General features: G+C 49.9%; 1 protein-coding gene across 1 annotated transcript in view; it reads left to right on the plus strand.

The window, feature by feature from the left end:
- The first annotated feature begins 350 nt into the window (after positions 1-350).
- The window catches only part of LOC144752868 (alpha-1,3-galactosyltransferase 2-like), a 146,621-nt gene continuing 126,317 nt past the window's right edge, over positions 351-20,654 (plus strand). The window contains exons 1-2 of the mRNA XM_078640702.1: positions 351-495; positions 5,831-6,032. Coding sequence (XP_078496828.1) covers positions 351-495; positions 5,831-6,032 — 347 coding nt within the window. The remainder of the gene's footprint in view (positions 496-5,830; positions 6,033-20,654) is intronic.

Raw genomic sequence — 20,654 nt, forward strand, 5'->3', positions numbered from 1 at the left:
ATAGCAGAAAACAAGCAGAGGCGTTGGCGCACTGGGCGGAAAGCTGGGAGATGTCCGATGCGTGGAGAATCAAGCACACGAACCACAGGGAGTACACGTTCTACTCACCGCCACACAAATTGCATACCAGAATAGATCGTATTTTTTGCTCTAACACGCTGCTGGGAGCCATAGAGTCCGCTACACATATGGGGAAGACACTCTCCGACCACAACCCGGTAGAACTGAATCTGCAATGGGGAAAGATCCCAACCCCGATACCGACCTGGCGCTTATCGCCGGGGGTACTGGAGGATCCGGTATTTAAGTCCACACTATTGGACGCTATCATCAAATACTTTAGTGAAAACATGAACACAGCTAGCTCCAGACAAATAGAATGGGACGCCTTTAAGGTGACCATCCGGGGGGTGGCGATGGCCACGAGGGCCAGCATTAGACAGACTGTGGTGGACAAGCTGAAAGAGGTGGAGGGCAGGCTAGCGATGCTGGAGGGTGAGGCGGTGGGCACGAGCGACCAACTCACACAACTGCAGGAGGCCCATATCCAACATGCAGAATTGCATGAGGAATTAAGGGTACTCGACTATAGGGAATACATGTCGAGACAACACACTCAGGCCGATAGATCGGGGCCCTTACTAGCATGACTAGTACGTAATGCACCGCTGAGTGCCCCTATAGTGGAGGTCAACGATCAGACTGGGACGACAATACGGACACAATTTGATATTAATACCACCTTTAAAGATTATTACACACAGCTCTATGGACCACACTCGCCGATGCTGGGCACGAATTTCGAGCCCTTCATGGCGGACCTCCCCATCCCACAACGAGCAGCGCGTTGACCTAGCGAGTCCCATCACGACTGCCGAAATTAGACAGGCAATTAAAGCACTACCACGGAACAAAACCCCTGGGACCGATGGCCTACCGGCCGAGTTCTATGTGGCATATATTGACTTACTAGCCCCACAATTACACCTCCTATACCAAGAATCGTTGAAGTCTAGCGCCCTACCACCCACGACTTTACAGGCTCTGATAATTTCCCTTCTAAAACCTGGCAGAGATGGTTTACAGCTAGCAAACTATAGACCGCTGTCCCTACTGAACACGGACTATAAAATTCTCAGCAAGATCTTAGTGGCAAGACTGAACCAATACATTCCAGGGCTCATACATGCGGACCAATGTGGTTTCGTGCCAGGTCGGAGTACGGCACTCAATTTGCGGAGACTAAATCAAATCATGCTGCATGAGGCCGCGAGGGGTAGCATGGAGGGATGTACCTCTTTGTACTTAAAACAGGCCTTTGATTCCTTACGTTGGGATTATATGTTCGCAGCCCTGGCCCGTTTTGGCATACCGCCTGAATATATCGCATTGGTGCACCTTTTATATCTACATCCGTCGGCCCGGGTCCGCACAAATAAATGTATATCCGAACAGTTCCTGATAGCTAGGGGCACACGGCAGGGTTGACCATTATCGCCCCTGCTATTCATACTGGCCCTGGAACCCTTATTGCATAAACTATGTGCTTTAGCCGCGCCGCGGGGGATAACATGTAATTTAGTGCCCCGCGTAGTTTCGGCTTACGCAGACGATATAATAGTGTATGTTAGGGACATGACGGGCTGTCTTGACCCTATACCTGAAATATTTAAAACCTTCCGGGAAATATCGGGCCTTGCGATCAATGAAACTAAATCGTACGGTTACTGCTTTGATGTCACCCCCAGGGACATCCAGTTACCCTTCCCACAGCACAGGTTCCAGATGGCGCCCTCGACATTTAATTACTTGGGGATACAAATCTATCGCGATGTGCATGACCTCTTAGACGGCAATTTGGGAAAGGCGCTCAATACCCTTAAAACACAAATACGATTCTGGAACACCCTACCACTGTCTGTAGCAGGAAGGGTGGCTATCTCGAAAATGGTGGTCCTACCCCGAATGGTGTACTTCTTTACGAACTTACCGCTCCTAGTGCCGATGGCCACCTTTAAATTACTGAACACATTACTAATAGAATAGATATGGGGGTCGGGAAGACGGTGTATAAGCCTCGCTAAGTTACAGCTGCCGACCGATCGAGGTGGTCCCGGATATGACTGCGCATAGCTACGCCTGCCAACTTCAATGGCTGGCCTACTGGCTGGCGGGCCGTAATCTTCATGAGCTGGGTATGACCGTGGCCGACAGGGATCGAGGTGTCATTCACCGATTACTGCTACCGTCTGTTAAGATACCTGGTTCGACACCACACCGATTGCGTCTTGCAATCAGGTGCTGGAAGAAGGCTGTCAAATACACGACTGCAGCGACCTCATATGCTCCCACAATACCCTTACTGGGACTCCCACTTGGGGCAACCCCCCTGACAGAACGCGAGCTCCGGCCATGGCACGACGCAGGTGTGATGCATATTGGGGACTTTTTTATGGATGGTAACCTCATGACACATGCGGACTTCACATGTACGCACCAGACCCCTGACGCACTGTTTTTACTACATACAAGGGTGTCGCGCTACATAACTACAACATGGGCACAGAACGTTACAGAGCCACTTACGAACCCACTACTCACCATGCAATATTTAATGGGGTCCGGCAGCCACTTAACGAAATGGCTGCCATGTGGCATTCGAACTGGCAGGGTGATCTCATTACAACCCATTCGTGAGCGATGGGAACAAGATATAGGAAGGGCGTTCAGAGCTAAGAAATGGGAGAAAGTACTGAAGTTTCCTAAGAAGGTGTCACGAAATCCCAAATTTAAATTTATTCAATTAATGGTTATACATAGAGCATACCTTACACCCCACCGACTGCATGCCATGTTCCCGGAAGCAGCAGATGCGTGCCTCCGCTGTATGACTGCAGATGCTGGCCTTCTACACATGTTATGGGACTGCCCCAAATTAGGTCACTACTGGGGAACGATACACAAGACCCTGATGGTAATCACCCACGCCAGACCCTACTCATCCCAGACGTATAGTATAATAGGCCTGGGCCCCACCGAGAAGGCAAGAAGTCCTACCTCACGTTTTGTAGATTTAGCCCTCCTCTTGGCCAAAAGGTCAATAACAATGAGGTGGAAATCCGCCAGACCGCCTGACCCTGGCGACTGGCATAGGGAGGTTATACGCTGGGGGAAAGCAGAAGGGACAGAACTGCAGAGAGAGGAACGAAGGGGTCTCCGTAAAACTCACATTTCCATGTAGTGGCACGCTATGCTTATAGCATTTGAAACATGTGAGGTTGCTGAAGTGGTATAGACGTTCGATGTTGGTGTGGGAGTGCTGCTATGTTGAGGTTGTGAGACCAGAATCTGCTCTTCCCCTCCCCCCTCCTTCCCCCTCCCCTCTCTCCCTCCCCCCCACACCTTTTTCCCTCATACGGGCCCCTCCTTAGTTGATAGAATGGTACGCGTGCGGACGGGTGCAACAGGAGACAGATCAGACGAGTGTATTATTGAATGCAGGAGTGCTGGAAGTGGGAGGCACAACGGATGTTACCGTAATGACAAGAGAATACCGGTACAATGTGTATAAAAAAATGTGATCCAGAGAAGTGCTAGGGAAGTTGCGGGTGGAGGGTATATGTATTGTGTAGGGAGTTATGTAATGGAAAACTGCAATGTCATTCGCACCTCTTGATACTTATGGATAATGTACAAATGTTTTGCAAATTACAATGAATACTATGCTGTAAAGCTGAGCTGAACGTTGCAGGAAATAAAAATATTTTAAAAAAATAATAATTATATACCAGGAACAGTAAACTGATGCACAGGAGAGTTCCCTGCGTCTCCACAAATTACATAAATCTAAAAATACAAAAGGTGAAATTAATAAACAATGGTAAAACGGGTACCTTAATAGAATATTTAAATGATTGGATGCTGATGGTGGAAGTGTGACATTTGTGGTGGCAGTATCGTGAATGGTCGTGGTTGCATTAGCGGAGATATTGGTGGTAATATTGGTGTTAGTGATATTGTGTTGCTGGTAGTGGCGGTATTGCTAGTGATCGTGGGGTTGTATTAGTGGTTGTAGTATTTTTGGTGATGGTGGTATTATTGGTGGTGATGAATTTGGTGGTATTGGTTTTGGTACAGATGGATGTGATGGTATAAGTGGTGATGGTCATGGTATTAGTGGTGCTATTTTATGAGTGGTGGTGTTAGACGTGGTATTGATGGTGATGGTATAGTATTGGTATGGTATTGTTGTGGTATTTGTATTGTGGTGGTATTGTGTTGGTATTGGTGGTGTTTTGATATTGGTAGTTGGTTGGTGGTATTGGTATTCGTGGTATTAGTTGTGATGGTTATTGTGGTGGCATTAATACCTTTGTGCTATTGGTGACAATGGTATTGTTGGTGCTGTTTTGGTGGTGGTGGTGGTGCTGGTGATGGTGTGCAATTGCTGGTGGTGGTCTTGGTAGTGATCTTTGCCATGTTGATGGTAGTATTGGTGGTGTGATTGTATTAGTAGCATTTGGGGTGGTGCTAACTCTAGTGGTGATCTTGTGATAGTAATGTTATTGGTAGCACTGATATTGGTGGTTTTGATATTGGTGACTGTGATGATGGTGTTGATTGCTGTACTTGTTGCATTAGGTTTGGTGGTATTGGCGTTGGAAGTGGCGTTAGTGGTCGTATTAGGGGTAGTAATTGTAGTGCAATCAGTGGTGGTATTCTTGATGGCAATATTGATAATGTGTTGGTGGTGATTCTGGTGGTACTTCTGGGGTTTTGGATGGAGGTGTTGGAACTTTTATTGGTAGTGGCATTGGTGATGGTATTGGTGTTAATGTTGGTAGGATTGATGTTCTGGTATTAGCTGTGAGATGGTGCTGGTGGTCTGGTATTTGTGATGAAATGGGTAGAGGTATTGGTAGTGGTAATATGGGTATTGGTGGTGGTGATTGGGGGACCTTACCGTAGGAGGGAACTTAGGTTAAGGCAAAAAATTAAAATAGCAAATAAATTTAAATTCCTTCATTGTTTGTTTCTGAGATGTGCTTCTTAACAAGGGTTCCTCATGAATGGGACAATTGTTTTTCGTGTTTTCACTTTTACCAATATACATTCCCACAACGGTGCTTTGGTCTGGGCCCACTAAAGTCATGCCTCAAATAAAATACAACACCCGTAATTGAACAATGGGCCTGATGTAAGGCATTGTTTTATATTCGCAAATTCTACTATTTGCAAACTCACAGGGTTTGCGACTGAGTCAGAAAAGCTTTTCACACTCGCAGCTCACGACTCATTTTAAATGACGATTAGGCAGGGGAGTCAAAGGGGCGTTACCACCTACTTACGGTTTGAAATGACGCATATGATTGGTTTGTGACCACAACTGCGGTGGCAAACCAATAACCGGATACTGAGTCCAAAATTCAGGGTGGTACCTGATCTGCAAAAAGAGAATGGGGCGGCTTTTCCTTTGAGGGGAAGCAAGTCGTAGTGTGTTGGACCACTCCCCTAATGTCCCTTGAAGGCCACCATCACTGAGTTAATAGCCAACAGCAGTGGATCCCAAAGAGCAACCTGCCTACTGATTATTCTTTAAGCAGATTGTTTTGTGACCAATGGCCTTTTTGTGATGTAACCAATTATTACATACAACGCAGGCACTCTTTCACTCTTGTGCAAGGGTGCCTGGGTTGGCACTAGGCAGCTACATTTAGTGCAGGGGTGTGCCGCATTCTTGTAAAAACGGCACACCCCAGTGCTTTTAAACTGTTAGAGTGCAGCGTTAGCAATTATCGGAGGGAGACCTCATCACAGCCATTTTGATTGGGACAGCTAGAGGCGGCATTTTGGGTTGAGCTACGGACGTTCATTTGTCCCTTGTCTACACTGTTGAATGAAGGCTGTGGCGTGGATGCGCAGCGACTACACAATGCTGGTGTGAGGAAGGCAAGCTTGTCGGTGCCAGGAATCCAGGATCTTTACTGTGTAACCACATTTCTTACTGAACAACAGAACTCCTGCAACTTGGGGTAAGAGGGACCGACCATTGTTTTTACTCTATAAACCCAGTTGTTCCACGGCTTACTTGCAAGTATTGCACCTCTGTCATGCATGATCTGGTGAGGCCTAAGAAGCTACTTCTGAACCAATGTTAATTCTATGTTTTTTTTTATGAATGGCCGCTCTTTAGACATATAAAAGTTAGATATGTTCACCAGATGAAGAGCCTGATGCCTTGTTTCTAACTGAAACTTGTCTGAATGAAAGTTCAATGCCTGATGTATCTTTAGCTCTACTGTATGGCTGCTGCATCATTAGGAGGGACTGGTGCACTAGAAAAAGGGGAGAAATTGCAATTGTATATTTACTGTCTGTACTGCAGAACGTCCCAAATGGGCTGGGAGTGTATTATGGCATTTGCCACATAGTTGGCTCCGTTGCAACACCAGTGACGAGAGCAAAACACCCCCCCCCCCCCCACCCCACCACCACCACAAAGGGCATAAAACCTCAAACAACTATTTTTGTTCTGAGATCCTGTTTCTTTTTCTACTTCCAGGCATTGCTTGGGTCCAGGCTGTGTTCTTAAGTTTTCTTGCATGAGTTTGCTGAGCGACAGTGGATTCCCTTTTTACGTGCTTAAAGGCATCACATTTTAAAGGCTTACATCGGGTTGAACCCACAACAGGCTTAGTTTAAATGTGAAGCTTATTAATCATGTTATAGTTAAGTAAAACCTTTGCATGATGTAAGAACACAATGTTAACCAGTATACAATCTGTTAATAATAACAAGGACATGTAAAAACATGAGGGCACTTCAGTAAATGTCCTAAATAATACAAGTCTAGCCAAGGTAAAGTGCGAGTGCATGCACTCTTCAGCGGGGCTTTCAGTGGGCCGGGTCCTGCCGGTGCTCAGCACCCTAGTTCTTCCAAGCAGGTACTGAAACGGGTTCCTATCGGGCTCTCCATGTTTACCCTCGCCCGTAGGACGAAAACAAATCTTAACTTTGCAGCAGTACCACTGCTTAAAGCCTTTGGTGTCACTTCAAAGAGACTCATTTTAGTTCTTTCTGTCTCATCATTTCAGAACCGAAGCATTTTCAAAATTATATAACATGAAGCCATAGTTGTTTATTTATTTTATGCAACTGACAACAATTGACAAAGCCAATAGTCCTAACTTGTTGTAGTTATGTTACTTGATGTATCATATTTCTGGATGCAATGACAGAAGCAGCATAGAAGCATAGGAGAGGAAGGGGTCCTAACTGCCCCTAGACCAGCTCCGATTTTTTACCTTTGAATCTATCCAGGGACTACAGGAATAAAAACAATTGGAAAGGTATCTCTGAGTTATTTTTACACTCGCACAATCACTGTCTTTTCGTTTTTTCAAACTACTGCATTGATCCCGATACATTTTAGGCTTGCTATGTCCTCCCCTCTCTTTGCTCCATCCCAGGCGTTGCAGGGATGTTGTAGCAGCCCTATGATGAAGCATGGCACTATTTAGTGGGTGAGGACAGTCTTTTAATAAACCCCACAGTTTCTAAAGAGAAGGGTGGTATCTTGGCCACCCTCCTGTCTCTCCTTTTCCTCATTTTATCGTTACAGTATGAGCATTACAGGGAGGATGAAAAAAGAGCAGTTCCTCTCTCCCCTTCTTATTTGTGTAATGATTTAGAAACCGCAAAATACCAGTCGGATGGCACACTATGTTAAGCACAGATATTTAGCGTAGGTGTTTTTAAGCCACACCCTTAATTACATCGGCCTCGCCCTTTTGAGTGACCCCTCAGTTTTTTCATTCCACTTAAAGCCCTGCTCTTCAGTAAATGTCCCTAATGCTACCTAAAAAGCCGAGGTACAGCAGATAAAACTGAAGAATGGGACGCATTCCACCAGAGTAAAACAGTTAAAAGGTGCAGTTGCGTGCTAATCACTAACAAACTCTTCATCAAGTTTCCTTAGTTGAGACAGACACACCGACAGTAAAGTGGCAGTGCTGGTGCATGGAGATGAGAAGCCTTTGGGACATAGGTCCTCCATTTGATGGTACGACCTCTTTAAATTGTTGCTCCACAGTGATAGTAAACTTTACCAGGCATGCTATTACTTGTGGGCTCCGCCTTGCAAGCAGAACAGCGAGGTTTGGCAGCATGTTCTAACTCCATTAGCATTAAAGAGGTTACGTAAAAGCTTTCTGCCCGCCTGTTGCAAAATGGGCCATAGGCATAATATGTGCAACAAAGATCCGTCCGGCCCCTGACACAGCCTGTCTGGCCCCTGACACAGCCTGTCTGGCCCCTGACACAGCCTGCGTGACGGTGAAGTCGGCTCTGGGGCCCAAGGAGGCATTGCAGCCTATGTTGGTCACAGGCTGAGTCTTAACGCAAAAAAATCTAGATTTGCACAAGCCTTTGATGGTTTCAAATAGATAACTCTGTGGCATTTGCGACCATTGCTACGTAGCCACCAGTGTCTACGCTGTGGCAGCGTTCCTTGCCTTGCACCCAGGATAATAGCCTCGTTTGTTTGTTCGCAGCGAGTTTGAAAGTGTGAGTTGGAAAGTATGTTTCCCACAGATGTTGTGAGGCCAGCGCTTCTAAAGCCTCACTTGTCACCTGGGCCCATCAGGTCATTACACTGTTATCCTGAATCTCTTGCCAGATTAGTGTTTTGAGAGTGTTCGGAGAGCCTGATCTTAGGGTTGACAGGTACTTGAGGGGGATGCTTTGCTGTACTTGACCTTGCCCGTTGAGCCCAAATTCAAACCAAATGTGTGCAGGTGACGTGTATTATGAGAGATGGAATAGCGGACGGCAGACTTTACTCTGAGCTTAGACTTAGCTTTCCGGGGAAGGCTTACTGCTCCATAAGACAGCCTTGGGATCAGTTTTGCTTTGATTGCTGCCAGAGTTGTTTTCCAAGTTGGCGCAAGAAATGTACTGTGTACATTTTTGTGGCAAGGCTTTAATGAGTTTACATGAAGCTTGGGAGAGTGGTGCTCGAGTAGGCTAACGCCTAGGTATTTATAGCTGGGACTCCTTTCTGCTGTGCTGCTTCCCAGGTACCATTTGCCTTTCTCTTTGTGGCCGTTTCCTAAGAGGACTATTGTAGTTTCATCGAAATTAATTGTCATCTGTGTTTTTTTGCGCAGCAAACAGCTCGTGTGTTAAGCAAGTTTTGCAGGCCAATGGGGGGTTAAATCGTCTGCAAATTGAAGTAAGGTCAAGGGTTGTTGTCCCAATTTTGGGGGCTATGAGTGCGCCTCATCCAGAGCTATGCTCAGATCTGAAATGAAAAGATTAAATAGTGTTGGGGGCAAGGATACGGTCTTGTTTTAGGCTATGTTTTGTTGGTATTGTTGTAGCTCAATCCTTATTTGTTTCCAGGCTAATCTTTGCCCACGTTTCGGAGTACAATAGCTGTAATGCTCGCAGGAGGTTGGCTGGATGTTCCTTGTTGCCACATCAAATTCCTGTCAACCCTCATCCCTGTCAATTCCTGTGGTCGAAGGCCTTTGAAAAATTAATGAAGCATGTGTAGTCGAGTTGTTTTTTCAGAGTATGCTTTGATATTAGCGTAATAGGGCGACCGCATTGTCTGTTGTGCTCGAGTTAGGACAGAAGACTGTTTGATTGCCTGAGAGCCGGCCTGATTCCTTCACCAAATTTTTCAATTCCTGGAGTAGGATGCTGGCGAAGATCTTTGCATGAGTTTCTAATAATGCAATTGTGTGAGAGCTGTCTGGGGCCGAGTAAGCGCCTTTTTAGGTCGAGCATAGGCAGTACATCCGCTGCTCTACGAGCCAGGCTGTATTGGAGTATGGACTTGAAGCCCCGCCCACTCTCCGCCCATATTTGCCATTGGTTTGTGTCATTGTTCTTAGTAAATGCTGGCTTCTGATTTGTTAATAGGCTTGTTCATCCCTTCTTAGTAGCACCTTGTCTTCATTTGTAACCTCCCAAGAGGTCTGGCACTTTTAACTTTGATTGTTACATGGTACGTCTTATTTGGTCAGTAAGCACTATTTTCTTTAATGGTTTCACCTACTGCAGGCACTACATGCTTTCCTTCAACATTCAGTGCACCATGCGTGCTTTCACAGGGTGCTTTTACAAAAAAAAGCACCCCATACCGCGCTTTCACTTTAATAGCAGTTGCGGACATTACTTTAGACACAGCTCGACTAAAGAAAGGGGCGTGGCCTCTATTAACGTGAAGGCGCAGCATGTGGTGCTTGTAAACCACAAGAATTAGCAATGCAATAGGTCTCGCATTTTAGAAACTTTGACCTATTGATATTGTATATGAAAATGTCTTTTTTAAACACAAATCAAATGCATTTTCATTTACAATGCCAAAAGCTCAAAATCTCGCAATAGAGAGACGTATTGCATTGCAAATGCTTGTTTTGTTTATTTTCAGCCTGCCATGCACGCTTTCACTTTCACACAATGGCGGACGGCAGCACATCCTCATTCCTCCTCCCGCAGCCTAAACCACCCCTTGCAAGAGCCAGGCCAGCAGCAGCTCGGCAGGAATGCGCAGTGTGCCAACTATATCTTTTATGCCCTTTCTTCATCTCACAACAGCCTCGGTTTAACCAGATTTGGCTGAAGACAGAGAGCAGCTTGCGTCCCCTCTTAAACACAACAAAACCTCAGTTACTTCGTCTCCATTGTACTTTTTTTTACAGTGCCCTTAAAACAGAGGGTGTTGTGAGAGGAAGAAAGGGCATAAAAGAGAAAACAAGCATTTACAATGCAATAGGTCTCGCATTTACGCCAGTTTAAGCTATTGACATTGTAAATGAAATTGCGTTTTATTTATGTTTCAAAAACAAAAACATAAATAAAAGGCATTGTCATTTACAATGCCAATAGCTCTCGCAGCAACGTACAGGTAGCATAAATAAGCAGACAAGACAACTTTTAGTGGAGAAAATTGCTGCAGGTTTATTAGCATAACAAATATGCCAACATGGTCGGTTATCTTACAGGCGATCCAAAGGCAAGCCGCCCCTCGCGGCCTACCTCCTGATGGGCCAACTTGCATCGTGGCCTTAGCCAATCGGTGCTTAGCAGTTGTGGTGAGGAGATAGCCCCTCCCACTTCTGGTGAACCGTCGGTGCAACCCCTTACTCACCCCCCCTAGGAGGGGTGGAGCATTCAAGCCACCCCCAGTTGTACAAGTTTCCAACCACCCGTAGGACATACGGGGCGCCGTCGCACCTCAGGGTCCACCGCAAAGACTTCCTGGGGATATTCGGCCTTAGCACCCTTTGTGCTCTTGAAGAGGGTACCCCTGAGTACCATTCTGCCTCTGGATCGCCCTGTAACTCCGCCAGCAACTCAAATAAAAAAGATTAGAACATCCTTCCCCCCACCCTGAATACGGCGCGTAAGCAGTAGGGAGGGAAAACGGCATCAGGGTGAAAGGACAAAGAGGCCGCCAGGTGGGTGGGGGAGGTATTTATACCTATCCCCGTCCCCCACCTCGGCCAGAAGTGACGAGCTGGACCCCCAAGAGGTCTCTGAACACTAGGCTGCCCAGTGTGCCACCATGTGGGTCCCCTGCGGTGATGTCGTCGGTCAGCCCACAAACTCACGTAAATGCGAGGGTACACAACGTTTACCCCAAAACTTTTTCCCCGCCGGGAAGCACAACACGGTCGTTACAACAACTGAGTTGTGATTCCGCATACCATTACTCTGCATGTCGGAACAACGACTTGCGGAGGGGGGGGAGGTGTTGGATTTAAAATCCAACACCTTCCCTAGTGTCTGCACAGACTGGAGTTGCAATAGTAAATTATACTATTCCAACATCCAGCGCCCCCCTCCGCAAGTCGCTGTTCCGACTTGCGGTGTAATGGTATGCGGAATCACAACGCGGTCGTTGTAACGACCGCGTTGTGATTCCCTGCGGGGAAAAAGGCTGCGGGATTTCGACATAGATTCAAATGCGAGACCTGTTGCATTGCAAATGCTTTTTCTTTTTACAATTAACATCAGTTACAGAAAAGCTAGCATACTCAGTAAACACCAGAGATGACGAGCATGACCGAGACCACGAATGAGGCAAACCGATGTGTTAATCAGGGCACAAGTCCTAATAAAAGAAGAGGGGGGACGCTGACGTCACAACAGGAAGTGATGTCACGAAAGGTGGCTTGCACCATCAGACTCATTGCCTCCCCTCTCTCACCCCTTAGCAAATGGAGCCACACATTCACTCTTTGGCATCTCTGGGGCGAAATTTCTCCCCAGAGAGGCCAAAGAGTGAATGTGTGGATCCTTTTGCTCCAGTTATCGAGCTCCCGGTAAAATAAGTGGGGGGACGCCGTCCACCCGTGTAGTACCCCGACTTGAGCCCTGGTGTTAATAGTGTTAATGTTTAAAGATCGGAAGAGCTCCTGGTCTGTAGTAACTAGTGAGTGTGTAATAAAAGGAACACGGGGCCAAGTTCGTGACACAGCCAATGTCAGTCACAAGGGCCACCAAGAAATGAAGTCAGCTGGCACAAAGTATAACGACAGCTTTAGGATGAGAAGCAGAATGTTAAATGAAACTAGGACCAACCAGTCAGGATTCTGCAACATTCGAAGAGGACAAATAGATGGCATGTGTTAATCTGAGGCTCGGATTAGAAACAAGAAATGTACTCTGAAATCAGACAAAGAAACAAGAGGCCTGCCAACAAATAAATCATGAGCAGCAATGCAAGAACAAAGAGAAAGCCCCCAGTAGTTGTACTAGAATACCGCAAGAGAAAGTCATTCTCCTGGCTTTAGGAGTAAAACGGTGACATTGAATACAATGAGGACACAAGTGAATGTGGTGCACAGGTGTAAAATCTGCGAAAGGCATCCTTCAGAGGTTACATAACGCATGTATTATGGAGTAAATCTGAACAACTGGGTCCTGATTACGATTAGCACAGAAATGGGAAAATGGGAAATATGCACCTGTAATAACCGGAACCATGCAGTCACATCCCATCAGTGGCATGCAATAACAAGGTTATTTCACTGGAATGACCATGGTGGCTGGTTTGTCCTGGCGGGCTCCTACACAGTATATCTTTATCTTTTTGGGTAATGTGAGTGTGGTGCAGCAGTGTCTGGTGCTGGATTGATACACGCTCTCCCTGTGCCATGGTTGGGAGGGGCAGAAAAGCGGCTACCATCTGCACTGTGTCCCTGCGCTGCCCTGCCTGGACTGTGTCTGTCCCCAAGCTGCCCTGTGCTGTCCTGCTGCCGTTGGCTGCCTAAACTGTTTGAAGTGAACTGCCTGCTGAGTGCTCACTGCGTTGCGCTAGAGCCCTGAACTAGCTGAACTGCCAAAGCGCTCCCCTGCTGGGTTCCCCCGGAGCGCTGGGACTTTAGAGACTTCCTTTGTGCCTCCCAGCTTCCGGGGCTGATCTAAGCGTTGTGGGCCAGCCTAGCGCTGTGACCCCCGAGGCGCTATAATTGACCAGCGCCATTCTGCCTGCACTTCCGCTGTGTCACCCGAAGCGCTGCCTGTGCACTCACCGCGGCAGCCCTGTGAAGTGCTGTGTCTTGGAGCGCTACTGGCTGCCCCCGGGAGAGGAACACAGGCGGGGCTCAGGAAGAGCGCGAGAGCCCCCACCAGTCCCGGGAGGAGCGCCGGAGCCACGCAGGCCTCCCCTGACCGGCCCACTGCTCCCTGAGGCCAGACATCACCGCAAGGGCTCCCAGAGGAGCCGAAGAGACAGAGGTAACCCCCTGGGGAGGTGGGCGGAAGGCACGGAGGAAGAGCGGGCCCCCTAGGAGCGGTAAGGGAGTCCCTTGTCCGCCCCTCCCCGGTGGAAAGTTGTAGTTGGGCCCTGTTGGCCCTGTGTAACTCTGAACACTCCCCCCCCCCCTCAGCTAAAGGGAGGGGGGAAGGTGAATGCAGGCCTGCTAGGCCCCTGAACTGGGCCAGTACTGTTACAGGAGCCTGTGTTTTACAGGAAAGGTTTCATGGCTGATCCCAAATGAAATGTTGATTACTTCCTAGAAAGTAATTTTGCAGATGGTTATAATGAAATGTTGATGGAATGCCTACAGTTATCTGAGGAAATGCTCACTTTGCTCCTCTAATGAAATGTTTAATGAGTTAATGCTGCAGTGATTAAGTGATTACAGTGAATGCTTTGCCAGCCCTGCATTTGATTTAGATAAAAGTACATTGATTCACCAAGACAAGCTGGTGTGGTGTCAATTCTTGTGTGCGTTTCCTGACGCAGTGGGAGTGTGTGCTGTATGGTCACTTTACACCTAAGCTTTCGGGTGCCTACCTGCTCGCGCCAAGCTACCCCCTGTGGAATTGGTGACCCCAGTTCTCACATTGGTGTGCAGCGGCGGGATAAGGACCTTTGGCCATACAGCACCCTCCAGTGAGTCAGTGTGCGCCGCAATTAGACACCTGTTGTGTATGCAAGCTTAGCCAATTGACCCCCAATGTGTAACTGGTTGCCCGGAGTACTGTCTTAACTTGATACCTACATCCTAGTGTTCTTTCCCTTGATTTATCTGGGTCCCCACCTGTCAAAATAGAGTTCCAGCTGGCCAACCTTGAAGAGTATACAGTGGTGCAGCTGAGGGAATTCTGTCAGGGGATGGGGGTGTCTGTTGGGCTGAGAGCCAAAGGAGAGGTGCTCCGTACAGCCTTGAGGGCATGGGTAACGGCACACCCAGAGGGGAGAGGGGATGGGGGACAGGAGGGGCAGGGCGCACCAGGGGAGGCGGGCACACCAGAAGAGCTAGACCTACTGTGCATTGATGTGAGTGAAAATTTGTTGCCAGGAAGACGTTCTGGGACAGGCAGTCTGGTGTCTAGGAGGAGTGCATCACCAGAGGAGTATGAGGACAGGAGGGAGGAGAGGAAATTGAGATGGGAGCTTGCCAAGTTGGAGAAAGAGAGGGAAGATAGGAGGTTAACAATGGAAAAAGAGAGGGAAAATAGGAGATTAGCAATGGAGAAGAAGAAACTTGCGCACAAGCTTCACCTTAAAGAGTTGGAACTGCGAGCATTGCAGATAGGTGCGCAAGGGAAGGCAAATGGTGGTAGAGTATCAGAGGTTCCACATGAGCCTAAGTTTTATCTACCCAAGGATGTGATAGCTAGTTACAATGTAGGGGATGACATTGACAAGTGGTTGGAGGCATATGAGGTGTACTTGATAGCCCATGGGGTGCCTGAGAGCTACCGGGGGGGGGGGTAGCCTGTACCGATACATACCTCCCGCAGTAAGGGACACACTCCTGTACTTAGACAAGGCGGACCAGGTCAGTTACCCCCCCATGAAGGAGGCGCTACTTAAGAAGTTTGCCAACACCCCAGAAAGGTATCTCCAGAGGTTCCATGGCAGCCATAAGCACCACACGCAAAACTGGGTGGATTTCTTTAATTATGCCCGGAAGGCTTTGGATGGTTGGGTGCGTGGTGCGTGGCAGCGAGGTGCATGATTATGAAGGCCTGTACAATCTATTTTTGAGAGAGCACCTCTAGGATAAATGTTTTCCGGAGCTGCGCCAACATCTGGTGGACCGCAAGCTGACCGATCCCTGTGAACTTGCGAAGGAGGCGGATACTTTGGTTAGCACCTGGGTGTCTCACAAGGGACCCGGGGGAAATGGCTCGAAAGGTGGACAGGGTTTTCCCCAGAAGAAAGAGGGGGGAGATAAAAGAAAGGAGTTCTCTCGAGGCCCACAAAATAGACAGCCTGGGAAGGGAGTAGGTACCCCACCTCAATCTGGATCATCAAAGCCCACTTACCCTGACAAGAGTCAGCAGCCAACAACTGTCCGGTGCTACGAATGTGGAGAGGTTGGACACTACAAGATGGATCCCCAGTGTCTCAAGAGACCCTCAGCCCCCACAGGAGTTAAGAGTCCCGGGGTGGCTAGTGTAGCGCTGGGGAAGAAGTTGCCCCTAGATAAGGGAACGGAGTGGACAGGCCTGACCCTGGTCTCACTCGGGGACAGAGAGATGGTCCCAGTGACGCCCTTACCATCGAACACTGCTAAATAACAGCAGAGGGTGCAGGTTAACGGACAGGAGGTGGAGGCTCTGAGGGACACAGGTGCCAGCATGACAATGGTGGTGAGGTGGCTGGTGTCCCCCGAGCAAGTGATCCCTGACGTATTCCATCCGGCCGTGTTGGCTGACGGCAGTCTGAGTCACTATCCTGTGGCTCAAGTTCCCTTTGAGTGGGGAGGAGTCAAAGGGCCGTTGAGAGTTGCTGTAAGCCCTGCCTTGCCGGTGGAGTGTCTGCTCGGGAACGATCTAGGACATACCGCCTGGAAGGAAGGGGAGTTCCAAGCCCACACTGAGATGCTGGGGTTACCAGGATGGACTTGCGTGGTCACGAGGTCCATGGCTGCCCGGCAAGGAACTCAACCCGGGTTGGAGCCTGAAACTTCGGCCCAACCCAATGCTGGTCAAGACGAGAATGTTGTGGAGGACACGCCCCGTGTGGTGGATGGGGAGCCCGCAGAGGTAACCTTCGGAGTCCGCGGAGGTGGATGTCCCGTGGGGGACTTGCTGACTCTTGCCGAGTGGCATGTGTAAGGAGGGCCTACCCTGGAGGAATTCTGTCGGGCGCAGAGAGGGTGCCCCACGCTTTAAGGCATGCGGCGGCAGGCCGAAGACCAAGCGACCAACCAAGAGACCGGCAGTTACCATGTGCACTTGGATGATGGCCTCCTCTACAGTGAGCCTAAGGCTCCGGTGCATGGATCCTCAAGGGCCTTAGTGGTTCCCCAATACTACCGGGCCTTCTTATTGGAATTGGCACATGAAATACCACTAGCTGGACACCTGGGTCAGGACAAGACCTTCGCGCGGTTGGTCCCGCATTTTTATTGGCCCAGGATGAGAGTTGGCTCTGACACCTATTGCAAGACCTGCAAGACTTGCCAGGCGAGTGGCAAGACTGGGACTAAGGTCCCAGTCCCTTTGGAACTGCTCCCGGTTGTCGGGACCCCTTTTGAGCGGGTCGAAATTGACATTTTTGGGCCGATGGACCCTCCGACCTCTTCGGGACACCGGTTCATTTTGGTGTTAGTGGACCACGCCACCTGGTACCCGGAGGACATACCTCTGAGGACCATCACTGCATCTGTGGTGGCGGGTGCCCTGATGGGGATTTTTAACCAAGGTCGTGGTGTCCGATAGGGGCATGAATTTCATGTCGGCCTACATGCAGGCTATGTGGAAGGAGTGCGGAGTGACCTACCGGTTCTCCACTCCTTACCACCCCCAGACTAATGGGCTCGTAGAGCGCTTTAACAAGACCTTGAAGGGGATGATCCGGAGCCTGCCAGAGGACTTGAGGCGGAAGTGGAACATCCTCCTCCCTTGCCTGCTGTTTTCATACCGCGAGGTGCCACAGAAGGGAGTCGGGTTCAGCCCCTTTGAGCTGCTCTATGGCCACCCCGTTAGTGCGCCCCTCTGCCTTTTGAAGGAGGGGTGGGAAAAGACTTCGAAGAAGCTTCCCCGTGAAGTAGTCAGCTACATGCTGGCATTCTGCAGCCAGATGGCCAAGCTGTGGAAGGAAGCCTCAGACAACCTGGAGGCTAGTCAGGCCTTCATGAAGGAGTGGTATGACCGCAACGCTCGGATGGTGGAGTTGGACGCTGGACAGAAAGTGTGGGTCATGGAGCCTGGGGAGCTTAGTGCCCTCCAGGACCGGTGGACTGGAACGTACGAGATTATGGAGAGACGAGGCCAGACCACCTATGTTGTTGATCTGAAGACCCCCTGACAGCCCCATCGGGTGTTCCACGTCAACCGCCTGAAGCCGCGCCGTGAGCAATCTGAGCTTGCTCTCCTCATTGTGACGGATGGGAGCGAGGAGGTAGAGAGTGAGCCACTTCCTGACCTTCTGGTGGCCCAGGAGAAGGATGGATCGGTGGAGGGAGTGGTCCTCTCCCCGTCCTTGACCCCGGAGCAACAGAGGGACTGCCATCAGGTGTTGGAGCAGTACGCCTCGTTGTTCTCCCTCACGCCTGGAATTACCCATCTGTGTACCCATGACGTGGACACAGGGGACAGCCCACCTGTGAAGACCAAGTCTTACCGGCTGTCTGACAAGATCAAGAACAGCATCCAGGGTGAGGTGGCAAAAATGTTGGAGCTGGGGGTGATCGAGCCTTCCAGCAGCCCTTGGTCTAGTCCAGTAGTGCTGGTGCCGAAGGGGGCCCCACCGGGCACCACACCAGAACTTCGATTCTCTGTGGATTATCGAGGTCTGAACTCTGTCACCAAAACAGACGCTCCCCCGATCCCACGGGCAGATGAGCTAATTGACCAGCTGGGAGCAGCCCAGTACCTCAGTACCATCGATTTGATGTCAGGATACTGGCAGATTACCATGGCGGACGGAGCAAAGGAGAAAACAGCGTTCTCCACTCCCGAGGGCCACTTTCAATTTCGGGTGATGACCTTCGGGCTCAAGAATGCTCCGGCCTCCTTCCAGCGGTTGGTGAACCAGGTGCTGTCTGGCCTGGAGTCCTTCTCAGCTGCCTACCTGGTCGACATAGCTGTCTTCAGTAGCAGCTGGGAGGACCATCTGCAGCATCTCCAGGAGGTGCTACAGGCTCTGCAACGTGCTGGCCTGACCATCAAGGCTAGCAAGTGCCAGATCGGACAGGAATCTGTCATGTACCTGGGACACCTGATGGGTGGGGGTAAGGTGCAACCTCTCCAGGCCAAAATTGGGACCATCATGGCCTGGGAGCCCCCAAGACCCAGACTGAGGACCGAGCTTTCCTCGGCCTCACTGGATACTACCGCCGGTTTGTCAAGGGGTATGGTACCATCGTAGCCCCCCTGACATGGCTGACGTCCAAAAAGCAGCCCCGAAAAGTAATCTGGATGGCTGCTTGTCAAGTGGCATTCGAGACCTTGAAGCACGCGCTGTGCACCGCTCCGGTGCTTGCAACACCTGACTTTTCGAAAGAATTCATCGTGCAGACGGACGCCTCTGAGCATGGCATAGGCACTGTGCTCTCGCAACTGAACAACGACGGCCAAGACCAACATGTGGCCTTTATCTCCAGAAGGCTCCTCCCCAGGGAACAATGGTGGAGTACGATCGAGTGAGAAGCCTTGGCTGTGGTCTGGGCCCTGAAGAAGTTGAGGCCATACCTCTTTCGTTCTAACTTCCTGATTGCGACTGACCACCGACCCCTTCGCTGGCTCATGCAAATGAGAGGCAAGAATCCAAAGTTGCTAAAGTGGTCCATTTCCCTACAGGGGATGGACTTTCGGGTGGAACATCGGCCCGGAGTTGACCACGCCAATGCTGACGGTCTCCCCCGGTTTTTCCGCCTTAGTGATGAGAACTCCCTAGAGGTTGGGTAGCTCTCCCCACTTTCGGCTGGGGGGGACGCATGTTAGACCTGTCAGCCCTAGGGTGGTCTTTCCCCGTTTTGTTGCCCTTGCCTTGTTTTTTCCACCCTCGTTTTCGTTGGACCTAGGTCTCCGGGCGCCTTACCATTGCTAATCAGTGCTAAGGTGCAGGTGCTCTCTCCTACCAACATGACTGCCACAAGCCCTTGCTACTGCGGAGTGGTCTTTTTAGTAGCACCCTAGGAGCCAGGAGTTGGCTGGGACCTTAAGATACTGTTGCAACACCAGCCCGCCTTCTCTGCCCATAGCTAGACTAGGGAAGCTCCTGGAAACTTCCAGAATAGGGGAGGGGTCTTCTTTTGCCACCTTAGAGAGTGGTCACCTGACCTGGGATTATTTAAGGAAAGGAGGGAAGTCTTTTAGCCAGTTGGGGCATCACTGACCTGGGGGAGTCTTAGGCGGTAGGGCCTTGGGGGGGACCTATACCACTGGGAGTGACTGGGCCTAGGCAATGCCTTCCAAGTTGAGTAAGGGACTCTGACCAAACCCACTGATCTGGACCAGCGTGAGGGGAACCCAGGGATACACCTGCTGTGACCTGAAAGAATCTGGCTGTCTCCAGCCACCAACTCAACCCCCCCCCCCTTGTCACCTAATCCCCCAAGGACCATCTAATAAAAAGGGCACAGAAGCCATCCAGTCCCAAGGAGGACACTTATTACTGAGAAGGACTACTGGGGATCAACCAGGTAACCAGCGCCTACCATCTGTACTGTGTCCGTGCGCTGCCCTGCCTGAACTGTGTCTGTCCCCAAGCTGCCCTGTGATGTCCTGCTGCCATTGGCTGCCTAAACTGTTTGAAGTGAACTGCCTGCAGGGTGCTCACTGCGAAGCGCTAGAGCCCTGAACTAGCTGAACTGCCAAAGTGCTCCCCTGCTGGGTTCCACCGGAGGGCTGGGATTTTAGAGACTTCCTTTGTGCCGCCCAGCTTGCGGGGCTGATCGAAGCGCTGTGGGCCATCCTAGCGCTGTGACCCCCGAGGTGCTATAATTGACCAGCGCCATTCTGCCTGCACTCTCGCTGTGTCACCCAAAGCGCTGCCTGTGCACTCACCACCGCAGCCCTGTGAAGCGCTGTGTCTTGGAGCGCTACTGGCTGCCCCCGCGCCGCTGTCACCGCCGTGGGCCCAGGCTGACCTGGAGGGCCCTTCCGCTGCTACCGGCATCGTCGCAGCAACCCCCGGTGTCAGGTGCGGGCCGCCAGAGTAATTTAGTGGGCTG

The sequence above is a fragment of the Lissotriton helveticus genome, chromosome 5_1 (genome assembly GCF_964261635.1).
Source record: "Lissotriton helveticus chromosome 5_1, aLisHel1.1, whole genome shotgun sequence".
Classification (NCBI taxonomy): domain Eukaryota; kingdom Metazoa; phylum Chordata; class Amphibia; order Caudata; family Salamandridae; genus Lissotriton; species Lissotriton helveticus.